The sequence below is a fragment of the Chaetodon auriga genome, chromosome 21, assembly GCF_051107435.1.
Source record: "Chaetodon auriga isolate fChaAug3 chromosome 21, fChaAug3.hap1, whole genome shotgun sequence".
NCBI lineage: Eukaryota > Metazoa > Chordata > Actinopteri > Chaetodontiformes > Chaetodontidae > Chaetodon > Chaetodon auriga.
This window is the reverse complement of record NC_135094.1, coordinates 18691952-18714547: the sequence shown is the minus strand read 5'-3', so window position 1 is coordinate 18714547 and position 22596 is coordinate 18691952. Positions and strand designations below refer to the sequence as shown.

General features: G+C 40.3%; 1 protein-coding gene across 1 annotated transcript in view; it reads right to left on the bottom strand.

Moving 5' to 3' along the window:
* vstm2a (V-set and transmembrane domain containing 2A) overlaps window positions 1-22138 on the bottom strand; it is a 73244-nt gene extending 51106 nt beyond the window's left edge. Inside the window, exons 1-2 of the mRNA XM_076761473.1 lie at window positions 21435-22138; window positions 20081-20247 (exon numbers count right to left, since the gene is read on the bottom strand). Of these exons, the coding sequence (XP_076617588.1) occupies window positions 20081-20247; window positions 21435-21513 (246 nt within the window). The 5' untranslated portion in view covers window positions 21514-22138. The remainder of the gene's footprint in view (window positions 1-20080; window positions 20248-21434) is intronic.
* Window positions 22139-22596: the final 458 nt, after the last annotated feature.

The following is a 22596-nucleotide window of genomic DNA, read 5'->3' as shown; positions in this document are numbered from 1 at the left end:
CCACTGTAGTTACAGTAAGCTTAAAATTATCTAAAATAAATCTCTCAAAAGTACATTCCCCAAGTGCACACCAAGCCGACCAAGCAAAGAAGTGGCTGAGGACACTGAGGTCATGTCTGGTTTTTTCCAGGGATTTTGGGGGTTTTAGCAACCTGGATGGAGTTTTCATTCTCCATTTAAAAACCTTCGTATTTTTAGACCCAGTATTCTTCCACCAGTATTTCTTCAGCTGAACTGGTATAATTTATTTAGACCTTCATGTTGGAAAATTAAATACAACGTCACAATATACTTATTTCACAGGTTGCTCATTTCCGTAGAAGTTTTTTGAAAAGGATATTGCAGCCTGGTACTGTTTATTAGCTGATTGAGTTACACACTTATTTTGGTCAGACTTCATTTATCTTGTGCTTATGAGCAGTTTCAAGAATTTCCTTGAAAGAAATTCTCTACACTAAGAAAACATAAACATGTGTTTTATTAAAACTTACAGTGAAGATACTACAATGGCTACAGCCAGCGGCCAGCAACTGCCAACATGGACGTTTGCTCTGCACCTGCATTACAGTGTGTTAAAGTATCCGTATTAATTGTGTTTCTCCACTTATTTATTATGGTTTTCCCTATCATTTGTCACCGCCTGAACAGCCAGTCAGACAGCTGTCTCTCACAAGCTGCCTCTGATGCTGATTCAACATAAGGACTTGCCTAAATAACCAATGACAAGGGCCAGCTACAGCCAGCAGACTATGCCAAGCACACTGCCAAAGCTGAACGCAGCAATCAGCCACAGATGCTCAATGGTGGCCCAATGGTGCCTGATTATTTTGTAGAATGGGCCACATTTGACATGCTAAGCCTGAGTGTTTTTTTCTTGAGCTATTTTACTGAGTCCTTATCATTTGTCATTGTCATTCATTCTATTTTATGAGGCATTTTACATGAATGATGTAAAGAAATCCCTAAATCTCCCTGTAAGTTCTTTGCGATGTATTTATTCAAATGAAGGTAAATCCACTCTAACAACATCTAGTGATAAAACATATACATCGAAATGAAAATGAGCTATTTCAAATATGTACATAAAAAATGAACAAGTGTACTCAATGTCAAATTTCAAAGAGGAATAACTGATACAATGGTCCCGTTCACCTGTGCTGCTTTGTCTGAGCAGTCCATCCACATCATGGTGGTTAGTAAGCTTAATGCCAGCAGACAGACAGGGCTGACTGATGAGGATGCTGCCTGAGGAAGTCACACTTCCTGCAGAGTCCCTACATGTTTTTTATTTTTTTATTTTTTGTCACTTCACTGTCAGTAGGTTGCTTTAATGAAGTGTAGCGGGTCCTGCAGCCTGCTGGTGTCACCACACATACGAGTGTCGTTACTAAACAAGCATCTGTAGCGAACATGATGCTTCATTTACTGTGGAAAACATCCTGCTTGACACTGGTAGCACATTGACAATATGATGGTCTAAGCTGTCGATACAATACCAAATGTATCGTTTCACAATGAGCAAACTAGTGACAAATACCTTCTGTTCTAGCTGCAGATCAGCAGATTTCTTTCCTTCTTTTTCTCAACTGAACTAAGTACTCAAACTGACAATCTTAAACTTGAAAAGCCAACATAACCTTGTTGCTGCAGCTATCACGTCACTCAGAAAATAATTAGCTGAATGTTCTGCCACTGTATTCTGTTGTCAGTCCAAAACAGATTCATGCTATTTACAGCAAGATGTATTACCTGCAGTATATCACAGCAATCTGGAAATCATCACTAAAGTTTACAAAATTACAAATGGATCATGCTACTCCTCTTGATATCAGAAGAAAGAAACTGGAGGTTTATGGTGTGGAAGCTGGAACTGATACAGTATACTACAGTAACATGAAAGCCTCCAGTAACCACTGTTAAATCAGGATTACAAACTGGGCAAACCAGTGGACACCTGTCTCAGGGTCCCAGATCGTCAGGGGGCAAGGAGTTTGAAGTCTATGGTAATTTAATTCATTCCAAATTTGTTTGGTAAAACTGTATCCACCACTAAAGCACATTATACATTGAAGTGATAGGGGCCTGGAGGCAACGCTTGCATTTTTACCCAACCTTGAGTCCACGTCTTAAAGAGTGGCCCTGAGTTTACATCTAGTTTTTAAGGCTTTTATTATGTCAGTTTGTATTGTGTTGATATGGTGCATTTCCTAAACAGATTTGCCACAAACAAATTACTAATCACTAACTACACAGAGCTACTATGTTAAGCTACTAAAATTGAAGCAGCAGTTTCAACAGTCAGAATAGCTCTGTAGGGCAGAATGCATGATCTGGTGGTTTTAAGCATCTATCATAAAATGTAAGGAAGGTTTTGAAAATGAATGTGCCATAATAGCTTATTAGGTTGTATAAATGGAGGCTGTGCAAAATCAATTTGACTGACAAAAATGTGAAAAACTCTCTTTGTCCCAAACTTCAGTTCATTAGGCCACCAGGCTTCAATATCGGATCATTAGATGAAAGTAATAAATGTGCAACAGCCAAGTTTTATGCTCCACAGCAAAACAAATACGGTTAAAATGGATGAAAAGTTGAAAAGAAATCTGTAGCAAATTTTTTGCACTTTTATTGTTGATGGGCATTGTACATTCTTAATTCACACGAACAACACTGTGCTCTGCAGATTGTAGGTGTAGTTCTGACTTTTGAAATCAGAAGTCTCGTACTAATAAGCACGTTCAGAGTCTATTATCTCCTCATATCTGAACCATGTATTTGTATTCAGTGACACCCACAGAAGTGAACAAACTGGACATCCAGAAACTGGAGCCCACAGCTCATTTGTTGCTCTGATATTGGTAATTATTTGTAATGACTTCATCTTGTCACTAACATTTGTTTAATTCACTGATGAGTCACTGAGAAATACACTCATACACACTGTTTCTTTCTACAAATCTGAGTCAGCAATTGTTGGAAATTTTGTCTGTGGCTCCACTGTTGTTCCAACTTGTCCAGACAAGCCAGAGATAATTATGTGGACTACGATATTTGTTTGGTTTGGGAAAGAATTCAAATCTTCACACTGGAACCTGTAACAGTGAGCTTTTACGCCTCCATTCTCTGTGGCTCAGCAGCTGTTTTAGTGTGGGTATATCATTTCAGGCTTTTATTGAGAAAGAAAAAAGAATGAGTTGAAATGGTTAAAAGTAAATCTTTCTTAAAATAAAAAAAAAAAAAAAAAAAAAAAAAAGGAAACAATACAGTACATATTTCAAATCTGGTACTGGGCATGTAAGTAGGTGAATAGGGGGACTGGAAGCAATTAGTGAAATTAATCATAATAGCCAATAAAAGTCCAATACATTAGATCTAAGTTCCTCAGGGAAAGCATTATGGGCCATGAGTCCTGTAAGCTGAAACAAATCATCCTTTGCCCTTCCGCAGGCAATAACCTCCTGCAATTATGATCTAGAGTAAAATTCAAAGAAATACTGACTTCCTTATATATAGTATGTTCGCCCTGCCCTCCAACTTCCACTTGCTCCACTCCACAGACAAAAGTCAGAGCACGTGGAACAGATAGAAGTCATAGAAGTTTTTCTTCATTTTGTTTATTCTCCAGTTGTCACTCAAGTTGTTACTCAAAGTAACAAAGTATGGGCCAAGGACATGGTCATGCTGTGGAAAATGACAGTTGAAAACGCTATTTTGTACGACACAATTGAAAAAATCCAATGTTCAAATTCTGTAATCATATGATGTGTGCAGTATATGATTAACCCCTTTGAGACATTTGACAGCATTAAAAACATCCTAAATGTAATTATTTTAGCCTGAAATTGATGACTTTTCCTAATGTGACCCAAGATTAACAAAAATCTAAATATATAAGAATATACTTTCTGTACAGCTGCCACACATTTGTTCATTGAAGCTGCTCTGGGTCAAATTTCACTCGCATCTATCAAACTGTGTTTTGGATCGACCAGTAAGGAAAGTGGTGGCTTTAGGGAATCTTGAAGCTGTGAAAGTGTACATGCCATGTCTGTGAATATTTTTGATGGGACTGTAGTGTCAGCAGTGAGTCCAACTTGAACCTTGACACTGTCACAAGAATTGCCTGCGTCGTTCCCACGTCATTTGCACATTGTCCTACCACTGCTTTGAATCTAAAGACTCGTTTGCAATTGTTTTTTGTTTTGATGTTAGTGATGTTCAGTCAAGTCCAGTTGCCTTTTTGTAGCACTTAGAAGAAGAAGACCGCTAGACAGTGTAAATCTATGTCTTTGCCGGCACACAAAAAGGCAAGCATATAATTAGAAATACATCAGCTGAGCAAGACTTAGGCTTAAACTTAGACTTTATTGATCCCAATTTGGGAAATGCTTTTGTTGCAGCAGCAGGTTAAACATACACATAAACATAAAATATATACAATAAAGAAGAATAAGGATGAGAATAAAAGTATATAGTTACATAATATGTATCATAATAGATAATACATATTATATATGTGATGATAGTATAATATAATAATATTGTATCATAAGATATAATAGATCAAGTATTTATTAAAAGCCTCAATACATTAAGTATAAGGATCATTGCTACAACATGTGCAGCAAAGATTAATGATTCATGCTCTTAATGAGGACTCTGCAACATCTGTTGGAAATGACTCAGTGAATATCAAGCAGCACATGTAAAAGAAGACCTTCCAAGCTTAGAATGAATGGAATAAAAACTAATGGATCCCTGGAACAATAGTCAAAATACTTTCAACTAAGGGACCTTATGTACAGGCTGATTTTGGACTGTCCCAGACAGCTTCTTTCTGGCTAAATGAAAACATGAGAGTGATGCAAATGGATGCTGTAAGTTGATAACGTGTCTCTGCTTGCACTCCGTTTCTTTCTATTTCACACTGCAGTGGTACCAGGAATTCATACATCTGACAAGCCTCAAAGTCGATATTGAACACATTTAGACCTTTGTCAACCACAGCAGCATGGTTGGCAAATGTATTAGTTAATATGGTTTGTGACATTTTAAAGTGTGGTGAGGCCAGAAGTGCAAATTGCTTAAGAATTTTAAACTGCAGAGAATAGTGAGGCAGCATTGCCACGCCTGATGTGATTCATTGTCGTTGCATCCAAAATGTGTATGTGTAATTTAAAAAATATGTATGAGAATTATTTTTACTACAGGCAAAGAAGAAGAGGCGGTATTATTTTTAATATCTTTGACATCAACATCAAATGGCATGGGGGAATCAGTCAGCAATGCAGATACATTACGCAGGTACACCCTCCCACATTCTGTATGGAATTTGATAAAAATGTATATGGCTGTCATAAAACGATCCTTCCAAGCGTTTTTTTCTCTCTGTCTAGGTGCAGCCTGTCCCTCCCTCTTTGCTGCTACAATCACATGACTTCTCCAAGCAATCCGTTCCCTTAAAACTTCTCAATACTGAAAGAAATGTTAGACTCAACCCTTTCAATGCTGCTGGAAAATGTGACATTACATTTACAGTCTGCAAAACATGAAGCACCACCATGCCAGTGGCAGGACAAACGCTATCAATTTAAGAAGAAAACGTGTGCTGACAGTAAAGCTACCTAAGGCGACTCACACAAACGGTAGCAGGTAACGATACTTGCAAAGCACACTTGCCCATAACTCCTTCAGCTTGGAGACAATAATTGAAGAATGTTGCTTAAAACATCGATTTACACAGATTATATTGATCATGGTCATCCTGTACATTGTCACTCTAATTTTAGCTAACATTATCTAGCATGCTTCAGATTTGTTGGATGCAGTCAATGTATAAAACACCAAAAACTTTCTAGTTGACCAACACGTTGGCTCGTTCTCGTTGCGTCTCCAGGATAAATAGATGGAAGAGCGTCAGCCTTCAGTATAAGTTATATGGCAAACAGAACTCTGGAAAAAGGCTACTGGATACATGAAAGATCATTATTGCTCCTTTTGCAACTTTGCAACAGAAAACAGAGTCATCATTTTGAAAATAGTGAAACTTAGCTTGCAAACTGCCGCTACATAGCTGCACCATGCTTCCCCTCCGATACGCCTCTTTTCATAGCCCCATCCCGCATGCTGATGGGATTGGCTCCTTATGTGGTCCTTACTGATGCCTTAGATATGTGACATACGGAACCCTGGCTGTCTGAATCTGTGTTGTCATTAGTTGACTGCAGATCCAAGGTGGAACAGGCATATACATTAAAAACCACTACATGGACATGTTAACAGGATTAAAAAATCGATTTTAAGTGGAGCTGGCTTCAAGCACGAAAGCCAATCAAATGCAAATGGCTGCAGCAAAACCCTCCAACAAAGGAAGAATGGAGTGCATCTGTTAATGAAAGAAACTGTATCGAGAAATTCACCTTTACCTTTACCCATGAGGTAAAGGTCTATGATCATATGAAATGATAAATATCTAAAACGTTAAACTAAAATGTACTTCCTTTATGTGCTTATAGACGTAAGCCATTGCATATGTAATTAAAAATCCCCTTTTCTGAAACAAGTATAATGTTGCCTCTGTCAGCCCCCTCTTTTGGCATGAAAATGTCAATAAAAATGAAGTTGCTAAAACAAAAAAAAGAACCTATGTGCAAGAAAAACGTACATCCCCGCGCCAGATAGTACAGCACAGAGTGACAGAGCAAGCAAAGGGCTGCAACTTGCATATGTTTCCAACAATAGAGAAGTATTCCAACAGAGCTGACATCAAAGGCATCATCTGTAGGCATTTGGAGAAGCCTCTGATTCAATTTGAAAAGTACTTCTCTGAGTCTGACAACTGCTTTTGTGACACCAAATGGGTTCAGTTTCCTTTTGGTGACAGTGTAACAGTAGGGTCAAGAAGAACAGTGACAGCAAAGGATCCATTGATTGAATTATCTGCAGTGGCAGATATGAGTTCCAGCCCCCCTCTTGTCTGGCGGTGGAGCCCATGCATGGCGGCTACCAGTGCTGACATCAAAAGCAATAAAGTGACTTTGCTGTTTACGACCATGTATCTGTGACAGTGGACTCTCCACCCTTGTGTACAAGGAGAACAAATATAATTCCACGCTTCAAGAAGAAAATAACGGGTCCGTGTCCTGTAGGGGTGAGCGTTGTTCAGTATGTTGAGATTTCCCACTAGCAGCATAGAAAAAAGCATTCTAAAACTTATTTCTATTAATGAATATGATGGAGCTTCAGGGATTGCTTTTGAATCAAAGCGGAGGTTGAAAACACGTGTGAAAAATCATCGGCCACCGTAAAAGTGAAGTACTGATATTTTGAATGAATACAAGCATTACACCATTCAGCAGTAGTCGGTCCTATTTTCAATATAATCCTCATGGCCATATCAGCAATAAAAGATATAAAATAGAGCTTGTGCATTCAGATCAACGTTAGGAAAATAGTCAGTGTAAATAAGCTGATTTCCATGGTGTTAAAGTCACAGCCAACCTTAACACCTCCATCATTGCGCATGTGTTATAATCTGCCTCTGCTATCAAACAGCAAGGATAAACCATCTCCCTAATCCATGTTTAATTTCCTGTCCCACTGTGATGTATATAAGCCCTTTTTCTGCCATCACTGGTCATTATCTGCCGCTGATTAAAGCACCAAAAGGAATATGGCGGATTACGGAAAAGCTGTTGGTAAATATAGTGGCTGCAGTAAATATATAGACATGTGAAATCAGCAGTGATTGATGTGCACTCGATAGACTTGTGTATGATTTTTCAGAATCAATCATCTGTAGCAACGGGTGCCTTCAAAGTGGTGTTGCGAGGTTTGAAGTTTTATTTTTACTTTTGGCCAAAATAAATGTCCACATCAGTTGCATTTGACACCCATGAAAGCTTTTACACTTGATCTGCAAACAAGCTAACAAAATCTGATAAAAAAAAAAATAAAACAGAACAAAATTAGGATCACAGTCTTCGTCTTGTCTGATGATATTTAAAAGCTGCAGTAATCCATATTAACAATGGAATGAAATCACCTTGTGAATAACCACAGAGACCTAACACCAACTCCGCAGCTCTTTTCAGCTCTACAGATGTGATTTGGAGTATTTCGCTCATTGCTTTGGTTTTCAAATCCAAAACTTCACTGTTTCAGCTGATAGGTTTGATAAACCCATCATACTGTACACTATCAGCTCAGTGCCCAACAGCACACAAAGTTAGCACTAGTTAGCTAGTAGAGATAGCGAGACATTCAGCAGCTAAAGAGCCAGATACTGAAAATACAAAAAGGCACTAAAAGAAGAGTGAACATCAGACTTTATTGTTTCACCAGAAACCTGACTCCAAATAAAAGCTAAAGCTTCTGTGTAAATGGACAATAGTTTGCTGACGCAACTGTATAAGGAGACAATATGTCAGTTTCATGTTTGCATTTCTTGCCCTGTCTCAAGCAGGACCCTCGGCTTCTAACTCAAAGTTGGTTTCCAGAAACCAAGGGGTCATTTTTGACTCCCAGTTGAACTTTGCAAAACATCTCAAGGCAGTCATTCAAACCAGTTGTGTTCATTGAAGAAACATTTCCAAACTGCATGCCTTCTTCTCGTTCCAACAGCTCCAAGAAACCATCCATTATTTTGTCTCTGTGTCTTGACTAATGTACTGTGGTCTTGTTTAATGCAAGAAGCCATAGCATGTGAGTTCAAAATCCTGCTGCACGATTCCAAGACTTCACAGTGTTCTCATATTACCCTGGTGCTGACTGAATTTAAACGCCTTGTCCTCTGTCTGAAGGCACAACATAGAATGGGCCTTACAGCTCCACAAGACCTCTTAGGTCAACAGAACACAGACTTCTGATTCCCCACTCAAAGTTCAAGACTCATGGTGACTGCACATTTTCTGCCCTGACCTGAGATTATGGAAGAGTCTGATCAGCAAACTCTTCTCAATGGAATTTAATTCATGTTTAATGTTTGTTATATCTATTTATTCACATGCTTTGATCGTCTCTCTGTGATTTTGTAATCCTGGTTTTGAAAAGTGTTCTATAAAAAAACAGTTTGATTTACTTACTTAATTACTTCCTTTAGGGGAAAATTGCTCAAAGTGGACTTGTCCCGAGGTGCTGAATATATGAGACTGGGCCAAGAACAGAATCCCATGAAGAGTATGAAATTGACTTTGATTTTTTTGTGTTTATACTGCACCTGCCTACTGCTGCTGGATCGAGTCTTATTCTGAAAAGTTCATCTCAATGGAAAAAAAAAAAAAAAAAAGATTTTGAAAAGCTTCTATGACTGAATTTGTTTCAGTAATAAAATTATTTGGCTTAAAATATAAGATAGCTGGAGATAGATCCAGTCTTGGCAGCCAGACAAGTAACATGATATGATTACAGTGTAAGGCGTCCTGCTGGATCAGAGGGTAGATATATGTTGAGCACAAAGTGCATAGTCCAGTTACTGCTTGGAGGCTGATCAAGATCATTGTTCAAGCATAAAAGCAGTGCTGTGCCAATTAAACCGTATTGTCTCTTAATGCAGATTAGAGTGTTTAATGCATTAGAATAAAAACAAATAACTAAGGAAACAGTACTTACAAGAACATTATAATCATATGGTCCGATAATTCTTGTGTCTGTTCGAGGCATAAAAACCTCAGGGGTTTAAAAGTCTATTGTTATGAGATGAAATGACTGTTCAAGAGATGAGTCACTATGCTAACTAGTTACCGCTAGCTGTCCTTCCCTCACCATGAATACGAAGCATGGACAGCTTGCCTCAATGAAACAAAGTCCCAGCTTTGTGAGTCTACTCTGTTCATGGCATATAGTCTGGCCAGTATACAGAGCTGTGCAGATACACATGGGGCAGTAAATGAGGGTTGGTTTTGCATGCATGTATGAATCTCTTCCAGATATTTCCCCAGAGGCATTCTGTATCCTTATTGCATCACACCTCCCATATGTTTTTTTCCATCTGCCTGTCCCTTCATCCCTCCCTCCACCATCTCATTCCTCTGCAGCGCATGAAGCTGCCCTGGATCCCACAACAGAGCCATTTAAAGATCCACATTAGGGTTTTCTTGGCATGTTAGAAAGGCGAGGTCAGAAGAAGAGACTGGTTTGGTTTGCAGAAATAGAAAAAAGACAAATAGCAACCTTAGTTGTTAATCATTAGACATGCTTTTCTAAACATGTTTTATGTATTTAACCAACTAATAACACAGACAATCACATCTTCTTGTGAGATCAGACTTTGTTGCAGTCCAAAAGAAAGCACATAAATTGCAGGGCTGGAGGAGTACCATAATGCCATAAAAGGCAGATCAAATTAAAAACGTGCAAATCCAAACACAAGTACAATCCTTAAAGAGTTAAAGTCATCTCTGCGACCTTTCAAAACGCATTATGTTTGTGTTGCGTGGCAGACCAATGAGTCATTCCAGTGCTTTGGTTTTCAAAGAAGAGAAAAGCAGGCAGGCGTCTGAATCAGATTTATCAATATGGAGAAGTATAGCATTGTGGAGTCAGCTGACAGAGCACCATCTGTCATTCTCTCTGAAACCAGAAGAGTCAGTCATATTCCATCACACTTGCTCCATTGCCATCATGACAGAATGAATGCCCTCTAACTACAAACCTTTGACATAACCTTTCTCCAATGTTGCCTTTGTCCATTATTCCCAAGTCACCATGCAATAATATGCTTTTAACAATTTTATTTCTTCAGTATGAGTTTGCTAATATTCACTCACAATATTTTTTGTCACTTATTCACCACAAAAAGACCCAGACCAACACAGGAAGGCACAGAATCTGCAGTACAGAGCAGTGTTTCACAGTTGTGGTCCTGGGCCCCCCTGCCCCCCTGCATGTTTTAGATGTTCCCCTGCTCCAGCACACCTTATGCTAATGAATGGGCCGTTTCAGGCTTCGGCAGAGCCTGCTGGCAACCAAGGATCAGGGCCAGGATCGAAAAATACTGTACAAACTAACTGCACGGGATATATCGCTTCCCTCTGTGCCATAGAGCTCCATTGTTATTCAAATCAGTGAGCCATGCTGCTGCACTGACTGACATGTTCCTTCATTAACATGAATACACACATTGTAGTTTATTTTGACTCAATTCTATATACACCATCCTGCTGCTGCTCCCAATACTCACTAGAGCGAATGTGGATTAATCCTCCACTGAAAATAGTCCCCAACAAATGCACTATTCCCTACTGTTTTAGTAACATTTGCTAAAAACTAGTCTTTTTTTCTTTTCTTTTTTTCTTTTTTTGCTTCTTTTCCTGCTACAGCACAGAGATCTGCTCTCTGTGATTTACATTTCCTGTGGTCATTACCCAAAGGGGAAATATATGTTTTATATTTTTGGGGGTTTCATAGCAGCACTGTGTCTATGCATTAATCAGCATTGTGTTGGTTCCTCATCTGCATACCAGATAGAGAGCTTCTTCGCATGTAGCCAATAAAATCATTCTATTTTAACCTATATTTGCATAAAGCAGCAATGTCATCAATCTGTTATAGTCTGACTGACAGTCACACTTGCAGCCAGATATCAGTCTGCTGCTCGGTTTACAGGCTGTAGCTAATTGGGTCAGTTGTAACAGCTTAAAAATTACTGCTGATAATTGAACGCTGTCTGTCCATGGTTTGTGCACTACGGCTCCCAGTTTGTTTACAGTGTCTCTCCGTGCCCTTGCCAGCCTTCAATCAAACACTGACATCCACTCAGAGGTTTGGAGACTAACATTTCTAATTAATCTCCCATTTCAAACCAATTTCCTTCCCTTCAATAACAATGAAAACACGACTTAATTTAGAAGTCACTTTCACATTATGCTTGAAGACCAATTATGATTTCTGGTGAATGTTACAGATTTATGTCCTAGTGTGAAACAAAGGGCTTGAGGCTGACACCAGTCATGTGTGGCATTGGTCATTTTCATGCAATTTTTTTTTTTAGATTGTAAAACACTTTTATTGATCAGAAATTTGTATTCAAACTGGCTGGTCTGGAGGTGTAAAGCTAAAGGTCATTTTATTTTAGAGTTTGAACATTGGATATGTTTTGTTTTTGTTTTTTTTTTTAGTTGGACAGAAATGGCGAGAATGTGAGAACACAAGGCCAATGTTCCAGCAGCACGATGCAGTGATGCAGCAGCTTTTCGTGATTTCAAAGGAAGCCTTCCCTCCATGCCTGATGACTGTAGTGGAGCCTGACAGCGAGTGGTCCACAGTCCGCTGGTCAAGAATGAAAGCAGCGGGCTTTCACGTGTGGGTACATGCTCACACACACAAACAGCAACCTCCTGTGAAGATCTCATATTCACTGCAAACCATTTGGAAACCATTACAATCATTACAGACGTGTGTGTGTACAGGCAGGCGTCGGGCCTGATGAGAGCAGTTAACGGGCCTGCGCCTGGTGCATCATATTGACTCCTGGTGCAGTTATCTCAGCAAGAGTGTCAGAGGAGGCTGCACGAGCTGCAGTCAAGCAGTGATGGAGGGGCGGAGAGGCAGACAGTAAGGTCACTCAGAGAGTACAGCAGCCGATGGATTTTATGCTTCCTTGCTGTTACACCCACTGGATTTATAAACTCACTTGTTAAGAGAGGTAAAGCTTGCTGTGGCTTGAGTGCATTTTGGTCAAAGTGCGGCGGTGGATGTTTTATGTAATGGGTATTTGTATTCTGACCGCAGGCCTCAGCTGATACCTATTTTTGCTGCCGGGCCTGGCCGAGGGCAGCCTCCCATCGTGTCTGCTTACCTTTTTTTAATTCATCTCACTTTTACAGACACATCATGCCATCTTTTAGCATATCCCGGGTCAGATAAATCCAGGTATGAATCCAGCAGCAGTCTAGCCATTCGTGCACTCCGGGCGGTATTTCAGGAATGAAATGCAGTATGAATTTTTAAACAGCACACATCTGCGTCAAGTCTCCAGCATCATCTTTGATTCTTTGTGCCTCTGCTTGATCCAGGTTCGAAATTCATTCTGCCAAGGTGTAGCTCTTCTGATATTCCAGATATGCAGCGATTCTTTTTCCCCTCACAGAGAGCATTAAATTGATTCTAAGCTGTTTTTTATTTTTCATGTATTTATTCTCAAGTTAGGGTGGAATATAAATATGCGACTGCAAGCTCACTGAGCAGTGGCTGAAAGGATCAGAAGAGTTACCTTCACAGATATAACTCGGCTTTTCTCCTTTTTTTCCCTTATATCCAAACATAATCCCACACCAAATAGAATTACCAGTGGACAGGGTTGTAAAGATTTACTCAATAAATTGATCTTATGGCAAACAATAGCGGTTGGATTAGCTGGATAAAAAAGAGAGATCAAACCCCGAGAAGGATCGAATCCACCTCTTCAAAATAAGAGGGATTTAGGGTTTGAAACCAAAGAGGGAATTCACTAATGTATTTTTAAATTGAAATACATGGAAATGAGGCTCTTTGTCCACCATGTGTGACATAGCCTTCAGCTAATACCATTACCCAGGAGGCTGTGTTCTGTTCTGCCAATGCTTTCTGATTCTATGATGGAGGTCAAAGCAGCAAAGCAGAAATCCACAGCCTCAGGGTGTGCTTAGTATTTAGCGTTCAGGTATTTATTACCTCTACCATGTGTTCACCTCTGACTTTAATGTATGACAATACAGGAGCACCTACACACTTGACTGATATGTGGTCAGATAGGCAGCGGCCTGAGGATCAGCTGAATAGATGGTGTTGATCTATGTTGACAATGTCCAGCAACAGATTTACAATGTGTGGTCGTAAGTATTCAGTTTATCATTGCAGGCGTCAAGTCGGCTGGTGAACAGTGTGACACCCACATGATCGTTTGACAGAAAATCAAAGACATAAGACGAATGACATCAATAAGACACATGCAACAAAAAAAAGGCAAAAAAAAAAAATAGTCATCAGTTTGTTTGTACTGTCAAGTCGGTTGTAGATTCAAAGTTGTATTGATTTTGAGTATTGATGGTAATGTGTAAATAACCCTACAGCATTATTACACCAAATAAGGAAAGATTTTCTGTTTTATATGGGCTTTACATGAACACCTATAGGTGTTTATCTCGTTTGTAGCTGTTGTTACTGTTGCTGCTGTTCATTTAGCATTCTATAAGCCCCTCCTCCACCCCAGCATCTGCCTGTCGGCTCTGAGTCTGCTCTCTACTGAGTTATTCTCATCACTCCTCACTCCCTGCTCCCTGCTGAGCTGTACTTGGTGCTTCCTTTTGCAGAGTGACGAGGTCAAAGCCTGGACTTCTAATTTCAATGCTGTGCATATTTTACATTGACATAATAATCTGTCCGAACTATTAAAAACAAGATTATATTACATTATAAAGAGAGCCTATTTAGTTGGGGTTACCCACAGGTATTGAGTCTTCAATGGGATTGGAAAGAAACAAACATTCCAACATATATTTGTGTGACTTTTATGTAATTTTTGGTTTTTACCTGTGAAGTACTGGCTGGTTGATATTTTAGTTTGCCTAAAATTTATAGTCTGAACAAATGGGCAAAATCAGTCTACAACACAACATATGGCATGTGAGGGGTCTCAAGCACTGTTAGGGAGAGACTGCTGAACATTAACAATGTCTTGAAGCACAATACAGGAAATGTTTACTGTATATTTAACCTAAATCATGACCCTTTCCTGATTGCAAACAAAGTTTTGGTTGCCTAAACCTAGCCATCTGTTATACTCTGAACACTGACCTGAGCACAGATCACCAATGTCAAAGTCTTGACTTTCGTAAGTTCATTCATCCATCCAGCCACCTCACTAGCTGTACAAGAATGCAGCACTTCCTTGACTGAAACACATTTTGCCAGTGAACGTATTTGCAGACAGCAGTAGGGGTCACACATTAAAAAGTTGGGAACCACTGGACAATGAATCAGATGACTTGACTAATGAAGTATACAAGGTAACCAGAACTACTTCAGAAGCCAGCCTGGTGAAGGCAAAAGAGCCAAAAGTCATTACACAACAAGAGTTACTGAAACAGAGTCGTGTGGCATGTTATTGCAAAACTCAGTCTGGATCTCTGTCTTCCAGGAGGTTACCAAAAACAGCCCAAGAACATCCAACAGAAGTGGAATGCTGACTGGGTCTGCAGAGACAGAACTCACAAAATAAAGTGTTCCTCCACCTCTTACTATAGTCCTCATCCATCTCACTGTCATCTTGGACAGTTGAGTTAAAATATGACAAGCATCAAAGACGCTTCCCATGCTTTCTAAATGACGGAGGGGCTCTAAAAGCCCTCGAACAAATGACGTTCCCACTTTATGACTTCATATCTTATCATCAAGACTGTAAAACAATAGTGCACAAAATTATATTCTTTCTGTCTTTTGAGAGCTACCTTGTAGCCTTTGTGGATTCCGAGTCCCAGAGCACACAGCGGAACATCAGACACTATGTAACCATGTGTAATCAAGCCCCACATGGCTTCAGTTTGTAGTAAAAAATCTGCAGCCAAAATGGCATATAGAGTGATGACCCGCTGCTTCCACTGCAATCTGCTCATGGTCTGTAACGGCAAATGTTTAGCTCACACTCGCGCTCCACCATCACTCTCCTCCTCTCTGTGTATCTTTAATCTTTGACTTGAATCAACAACATCACAAGTGTAGCAAATCCCGTCAGCAGCGTGAATCCTCTTTGTCATGGAGGTGTGAATATTTTGTATCTGTCTCTCAGTGTTTGTGCATAATTATGAACTGGCAGTGTGTCATTTATAATCAGAGAGGAGAATAATTTACCACTTGTGGAAGCTGGAGCCAAATAGCAGCTTTCTGTATTGACGTGATTGGTGTTTTTTTTTTTTTTTTTTTTTTTCCCTAACGTCCAGTGCAGTCTCATAGAATTTTATGAAATGAGCACAAACAGTGCTCAAATCTGATTTAATGAAAACCTCATATATTAAACATGCCATTTTCTTATGTTCTTCATCATATATAAAACCTACATGTAGCTGTTAGGTACTGTCAACTGGGCAAATTGTAAGAATTCCCAATCCCACTCCTGCTGCTGTCAAAACTCACTAGAGTACCAAATGTAGATTAATCTGCTGTTGAAAACAGTCCCCAATAAATGCACTATTTCTTCCTGTTTGACTACCCTGTTTTCATTCTGTTTTGTTCTGGCAGTCAACATTGGCTTCTTTTAACCCAGACCGTGATATTACCCTACCAATGTCTCAATGTCTTCATAGATACCAAATGTCTAAATTTGGGCAGGAAATGTGTATAAAAAGATGCTCAGGATACCTAAAATGTTTCCAACTGATGAAATTGTGCAGGGACAACACAGACAATGCAACAGATTTAAAAGGCATCTAGCTGAAGGTGTTAAATTCTGGTTAAAACCATTAGATAAATAAATGGAGATAGACACACTTACACACACACATTTCAAACAGCAACAGAACCAGTAAAAAACAACTGTGTAAATGCATGTGTTGTTACATGTTACATGACAGTATTTGCATTGACATATATGTGTGTGTTTGTGTATGTAAATATTTTAAATGGTTTTATACCAAGTCAAAAGCCCAATATTTAAATCGCTAAACATGTATATGAGCACTTTTAATGAGCTCAAGTTTGGCAAGGTTCAATGTTCTCAGTCTTGTTAAGGAGGAGATGAAGGACTGTAACTGTGCTTGATTTATATATTAATAACATCTTACCTCGTTCTCTCAGCTCAGACATAAACTTAGATTAATATCCCACTACTTTTTGTTTTTGCTACCTACAATGACAAATTACTTTAAAACTAATGTTCCCAATATTGAAAAATATAAACCTAATGAACAGCTTTTTAAATGTCATCAGAGGCAGACACTAAGAGCCTCATATTCAGGTTTGAAGAGTTGTTTTCAGATGAAACTGCCCCCTCCACAAAGGATAGACTTGGGAATAAAGGTTATTGGGTTATTAATCTCCAGGATATTTGGGCTAATGCTCAACAGGGTATTCAGTCTTGTTCTGCAAACTCAAGAGATCAGTTAATTTAATAAAAAGTGATTCATCGACTACATTAGCATCAGATAAATCTTCCGTTGGTGCCTCCTTCATGTGTTTGGTGCAGGTTTTGTAAAGGGTCTCTGGATCACCAGGTTTTGGTTTGGTCCAAACGACAAAAGGTGGTCTTCCAGTGTTATTCAAACATTTCTGATATGGCATTCACCCCAGGTCCAGACACTGCATCTGCTCAGTTGGTCACTAAAATTAGCGGACTGTAACTTCTTAAAGGTTGTAGCTGAGAAATGAATTCCAATGCTTTAAAATAAAGACTACTCCTGAATGAAAGAGGCTTCTGCATATGGAAAAGATCAGCTCTGATGTAGCTGGAAAATCTTTTTACCTATTTATTTCTTTTCATTTTTTCATTTATATTTCTTTATTTTCTTTTTACATATGCATTTCTCTCATACTTGAGTGGACCTGGGCGCACTTCAAAGACATGAGTGATCAATAAGGGTTCATAAATTTTCATTTTATGAAAAGAGCTGAATAGATCGTTTAGCATTATTGTATGGGAGCATGTTAGATTTTTCATTGTCTGCATGGTTCTACTAATATTGTAGGGATGCTGGATACGCATGATTAATGTCATATCGGATACTTCCCGTAGACAAGAAAATAGAGCCATGCGTGAAAGGAAAAAATCAAGTATAATTTACTCACTTATCCAATTTCTACTTGTATATTACCTTTTTCCCCCTTCTTTAGGTGTAGATATAGCTAGGAGCGTCACATCATCAATGTTATGAAATGGTTACAGTTTGCTGAGGCTCAGGCACCAAATGTACTTGCTTAGGTTCAGAAAAGATTGTGGTTTAAATTAAGTATGTTACTGTTACATATGTGATGTACCTTACTTTATTTAAGTTAAAATGAGTTAATGCTGACTTGCAGTTTCACACGGGACATGAACAGCGCTCTCCTGGGTGAACGTCCTGTGTTTGTTTGGCACGTTCATTCAGCCAACCTTCCTTTAAATACAGACTCTCTTGCTCTTTATACTATGTCACCTGACTTCCACATTTGCTCCTATCATAATTACTATGGGCTGCAATCGGCTGGCGACCGGTTCAGGGTGTACCCCGCCTCTCGCCCATTGCCAGCTGGGATAGGCTCCAGCCCCCTGCAACCCCGAAAGGGATTCGCGGGTATAGAAGATGAATGAATGAATAATTACTATGGGCACTAGAGTTGGCCGCTTATCAATAAACGGTAATATGGGTTGCGATAACCTACTTGCAAGGTCAGCCTATAAGGTCGTCTTTCTGGTGAGGACAACATTTTTCTTTCTGATAGTGAACTGAACTGAAAATCTTTAAATGAAGTCATCAAAAATAATACAGTCTCACTGTAGAATTTTCATATTCACAGCTGAAGATAAAGCATCCCAGCCATCCACCCAACACTTACTCTCCTTCTGCTGCGCTAGCTATATGAGAAACTGCGGTCTGTTTTCTCGATGTTCCTCTTTTCATGTCATTATTTCAAAGGTCCAACAATTCTTACTTTTCATGCACGCAGCTTATATTTGCATACATATTTGCATTCGAAGACACTGCACTCATTTCCTGTAAATTTCCAGGAGACCAGCTGTTTCCCAAGTAGCATCCCTCACACAGTCTTGACTCAGTTCCCATTCAAACTGCAACAGCGCAGGACAAACATAGACACACACAGACACATGCACACACACACACACACACACAGCAGCTTTCATTTCAAACCGCCTTCTCTGATAAGAAATGTGGGTAACAATGTGATGTCTGCATCAATAGGCCACTTCAGCCCAACATTCAAGAGTCATGTGGGATCAAATCCACATCAAAGCCTGGCCGATGCCACTATGAGAGCCCAGCAACAATGGAACAATAATTAAAGCCACATGGATATCCAGCCACCCCTCTCTCTCTCTCTCTCTCTCTCTCTCTCTCTCTCTCACACACACACACACACACACACACACACACACACACACACACACACATCATATCTCTCTTCCTCTTTGTCACAGAAAAAGAAAGAGCACCGTTTGATGTCTGTCACGACAATCCACCAACCCTTTCAAATCTTGACAAGCAGCTACCTACCATACAATATGTAAGCAAGTCATTTCCATCCATTTGAATGGTAAACAAATTTAGATGCTCTCATCCACTAAGCAGCAAATCATTATTTGGGGCAAGGGAAGCTGTCATAGCTTGCACTAATGCAACAGCAACACATAACAAAATGCCAAAGCACTTCCAATTCACTGTTTAATGAGGCAATATACAAGAATATGCTTTGGCTGCATTGATTCAGCCACTTCTTATCCATTCATGAATAGTCAGGCTCATTTACTTCATTTATTATGCAATTAATATCCAGAACGGGTCTTTTTTTCCACAGAAGTCCTTGATTAATGTTCTTATTTTTTTCTTGATGGGACTGCTCCCTGCTCAGTGTCTGGATGGACTATTTTAACTGTCTGAGGGACAGAAGAGACATTCAGGCGTGAACTATCGAGTCAAATATGAAATACTTTTGGGTTGCAGAGCCACCATTTAAGGAGAATTGATGGACACTGAAAGCTTTGTTAATGATTTCTTACGAAATCTGTCTGCCTGTGGATAAAGATCTAATAGTGCTTCCGACTCATAAGAGGGATTCCACTTAGATATATTAAAAAAAAAGTTTAAAGCAACTAACTGCGCCTGAAGTTTCTGATCACTTCCAGGCAGCAGCTGGCTACTTCTGAAGGTCATAACTCGTTGTTCCTTGGAAGAAAATAGGCCAATAAAAAGTTCTACCATGAGTGCCTGACATTGTCTCCAGGGCTGCCACACAAGCACGATGAAGATGACATAAGGCGCTAGTGCGTAATAGCGCGGATACTTGTTGGATACCCTTCTTTCCTTTGAGTGGGTGTGCTTAAAAGATAACTCGCGCAGCTCTTGGTGGGGGAAGAAAAAAAAAAAAAATGAAAGGGGGGAAAAAAGGTCCTTTGTACCTCTTCAGCATCTACGTCCTCCTCGCTGTCAGTGGGTTCCGGCGCTTTCACGAACCACCACTGGATCTCCAAATACACAGACGCGGTTCCGCTCTGGAAAGCACACGCCATTTCTATGTTTTGTCCCTCTTTAACCGTCATGTTGGAGGGCAGATCCGTGAAGCGACCTGCAGATGAGAGAAGGGGGAAGTGTGTGTAAGGGGGGGTGATATGGTGGAGACAGCTGAGTGATTTCGGCACGCAAATAAATACCCATGAATTAATCACCTAAATGGTGTGCCTGTGGCTGCAGTCATGAGTGGAGCTGGGACGCGGTCACGGCAGCTGTGTTACTGAAAGCAAGCGCTTGATAAAGGTGCGTTCTTGTTTTAATTGAAGGAGATGGCGGGGGCTCCCCCCATCACAGATACTGACGCGTCTTCATCTGGAATTTACATAACGCAGAGTCGCGCCATGGCCACATTATTCGGATATTTCAGTTTTTTTCTGGGAGTTTTCTCTATTTCCCTTTGCGTTTTCGTGTCGCCGCTGTCTGACTCTTTGTGACCGCGATTAAATACTAAATAAACTTGACTGTGCCAGAATGGGGGCATACACAAAAAAGCACACGCAATAATAAATGAGTTTGGTTTGAGGGAGGCTAAAAAGGGAATATAGCCTGAAGGGGAGATGTGGCGACGATGGGAAGAAGAGTGAGGATATTCGTGCATGCAAACTTTCATAGCAAACCACCATTTCAATTCTGCACAAGAAACTACAGACTATTTATAGGTTCATGCGCCTTTACCGGTGATTTGGAAAGGCAGCTATGAGGAGGAAGAGGAGCACAGGGGCAGTTTGAAAGTGTAACCTCAGTGAGATGAAGCAGGGCGGACGGAATGTGGACCGTCGCTTTCAGCACCGCGGACAGCCGCATGCAGCAGCTGTCCGCGGTGCTGAAATCTGCAGCTCACTTTTTAAGCGAGGAGCCTCTTGAAAGAAGTTCCATTTCTTTAACAGCCGATCTAAAGAAAATGCAATGGGGAGGAAAAAAAAGGCGCCCGCTGTCCTCCACACGATGTGAAATGACTTGATTTCAAACAATCACCAGTTGCATTTTTTTTTTCGTCATCACGGGGTTAAAAACGCAACCTTCTTCATCTTCCATCCCGTGCTTGCTTTTCCTTTCTGGCTTTATCACCATCCATCTCACTTTAAACATGTCCTGTTTTCCTCCAAACAGCCGCCTTTGCTTTTCCAGAAAGGCTGCGCACTTTTAACACTTTCTCCTACCGAGCGGCTTCCACCATGCAGGGCAGCGAGCCCGACACGATGACACCGAGATACACTGTGAGGAAAAATATGCAGTTCTTACCTTCAAAGGAGAGTCCGAATTGCACACAAAATCCGGCAAAGAAAACAAATCCCACAGTATCATGAGAGGTCCACATCATTCCAATGTTAGAGGGGTTGATTTTTTTTACATCAGCCGAAGGGGGAAAAAGACGAATCTCTCCAAAAAATAGCCCACACACCAGCAAAATCAAACAGTTGCTGGGCGAGTGTGTTTAAACGGAGATTGCCGAAGGTGGAACATGCTGCAAAACTACAGCCTGTCGTTGGTGAAGTTCTTTTATTCCCCTCTCTGTCTCTCTGCAGGAGAGACTGTCGACTGCTTGGCTGCACTGAAGTCTGTAAAATAACCGGGCTGCGGTCTTCGTCTGCGCTACCGGAGAGACGTCAGTCTCGTGGATCACTGTGGCATCCACACACTCCACACCTCTGCAAATCTAGTCCTCATCCGGCCCCTCTCTGTCACCTTGACCGCTTGATTTAAAAATGCGCCGCACATTTCAGCGGCAAACGCACAGAGGCTGACTGCATATTTATGAGGGATCTTTATTTTGGAATGTCTGTATAATGAGCGCCAAATGATGTGGAGTTTGCTGTTTACTTCTAATGCTGCACTTTTTATATGACAGATGTTTAAAGGCCCTTCTCCAAAAGCTACTTATGAACAAAAGAGACACAAGCAGAATGGAACACGTCCTCCCCCCCCCCTTAAACGCATAATATTGCAGAGCTTAAAGAAGTGTGCGTGTTTAGTGTGGGAGTGTCCAACACTCATGCAGTCAGAGTCACTCAGCAGTCAGCCTTAGAAGCTATAAAACAATATTGTAGCATTAGATGGGAGCAAACAGGGATGGGGGGTGGGCGGCAAGTGCAGGGCAAGCACAGCATGTCCTGAGTCATTAAGATAGAAGAGATCCTGCTGGAATATTATTAGTCTCCTGGGTAGACTGAGAACACTTTGCCCTTTGTTGCAATGGGCACAAATTGTGCCACTCCTAATATTTGCTCTTAACTGATTCGAGGCCAGTCAGGGATCATCCTTTTGGGACAAGCACTTTTCTCTTCCATCAACACAAGCATCTGTGGGCAGAGGTATTCAAGTGACTGGTCTAAAGTCAGCTGGATAATCACTGGTCCCTGGTGTCATCTGGTTCACAGCAGACTCACCACTGCACTTTGAGTAT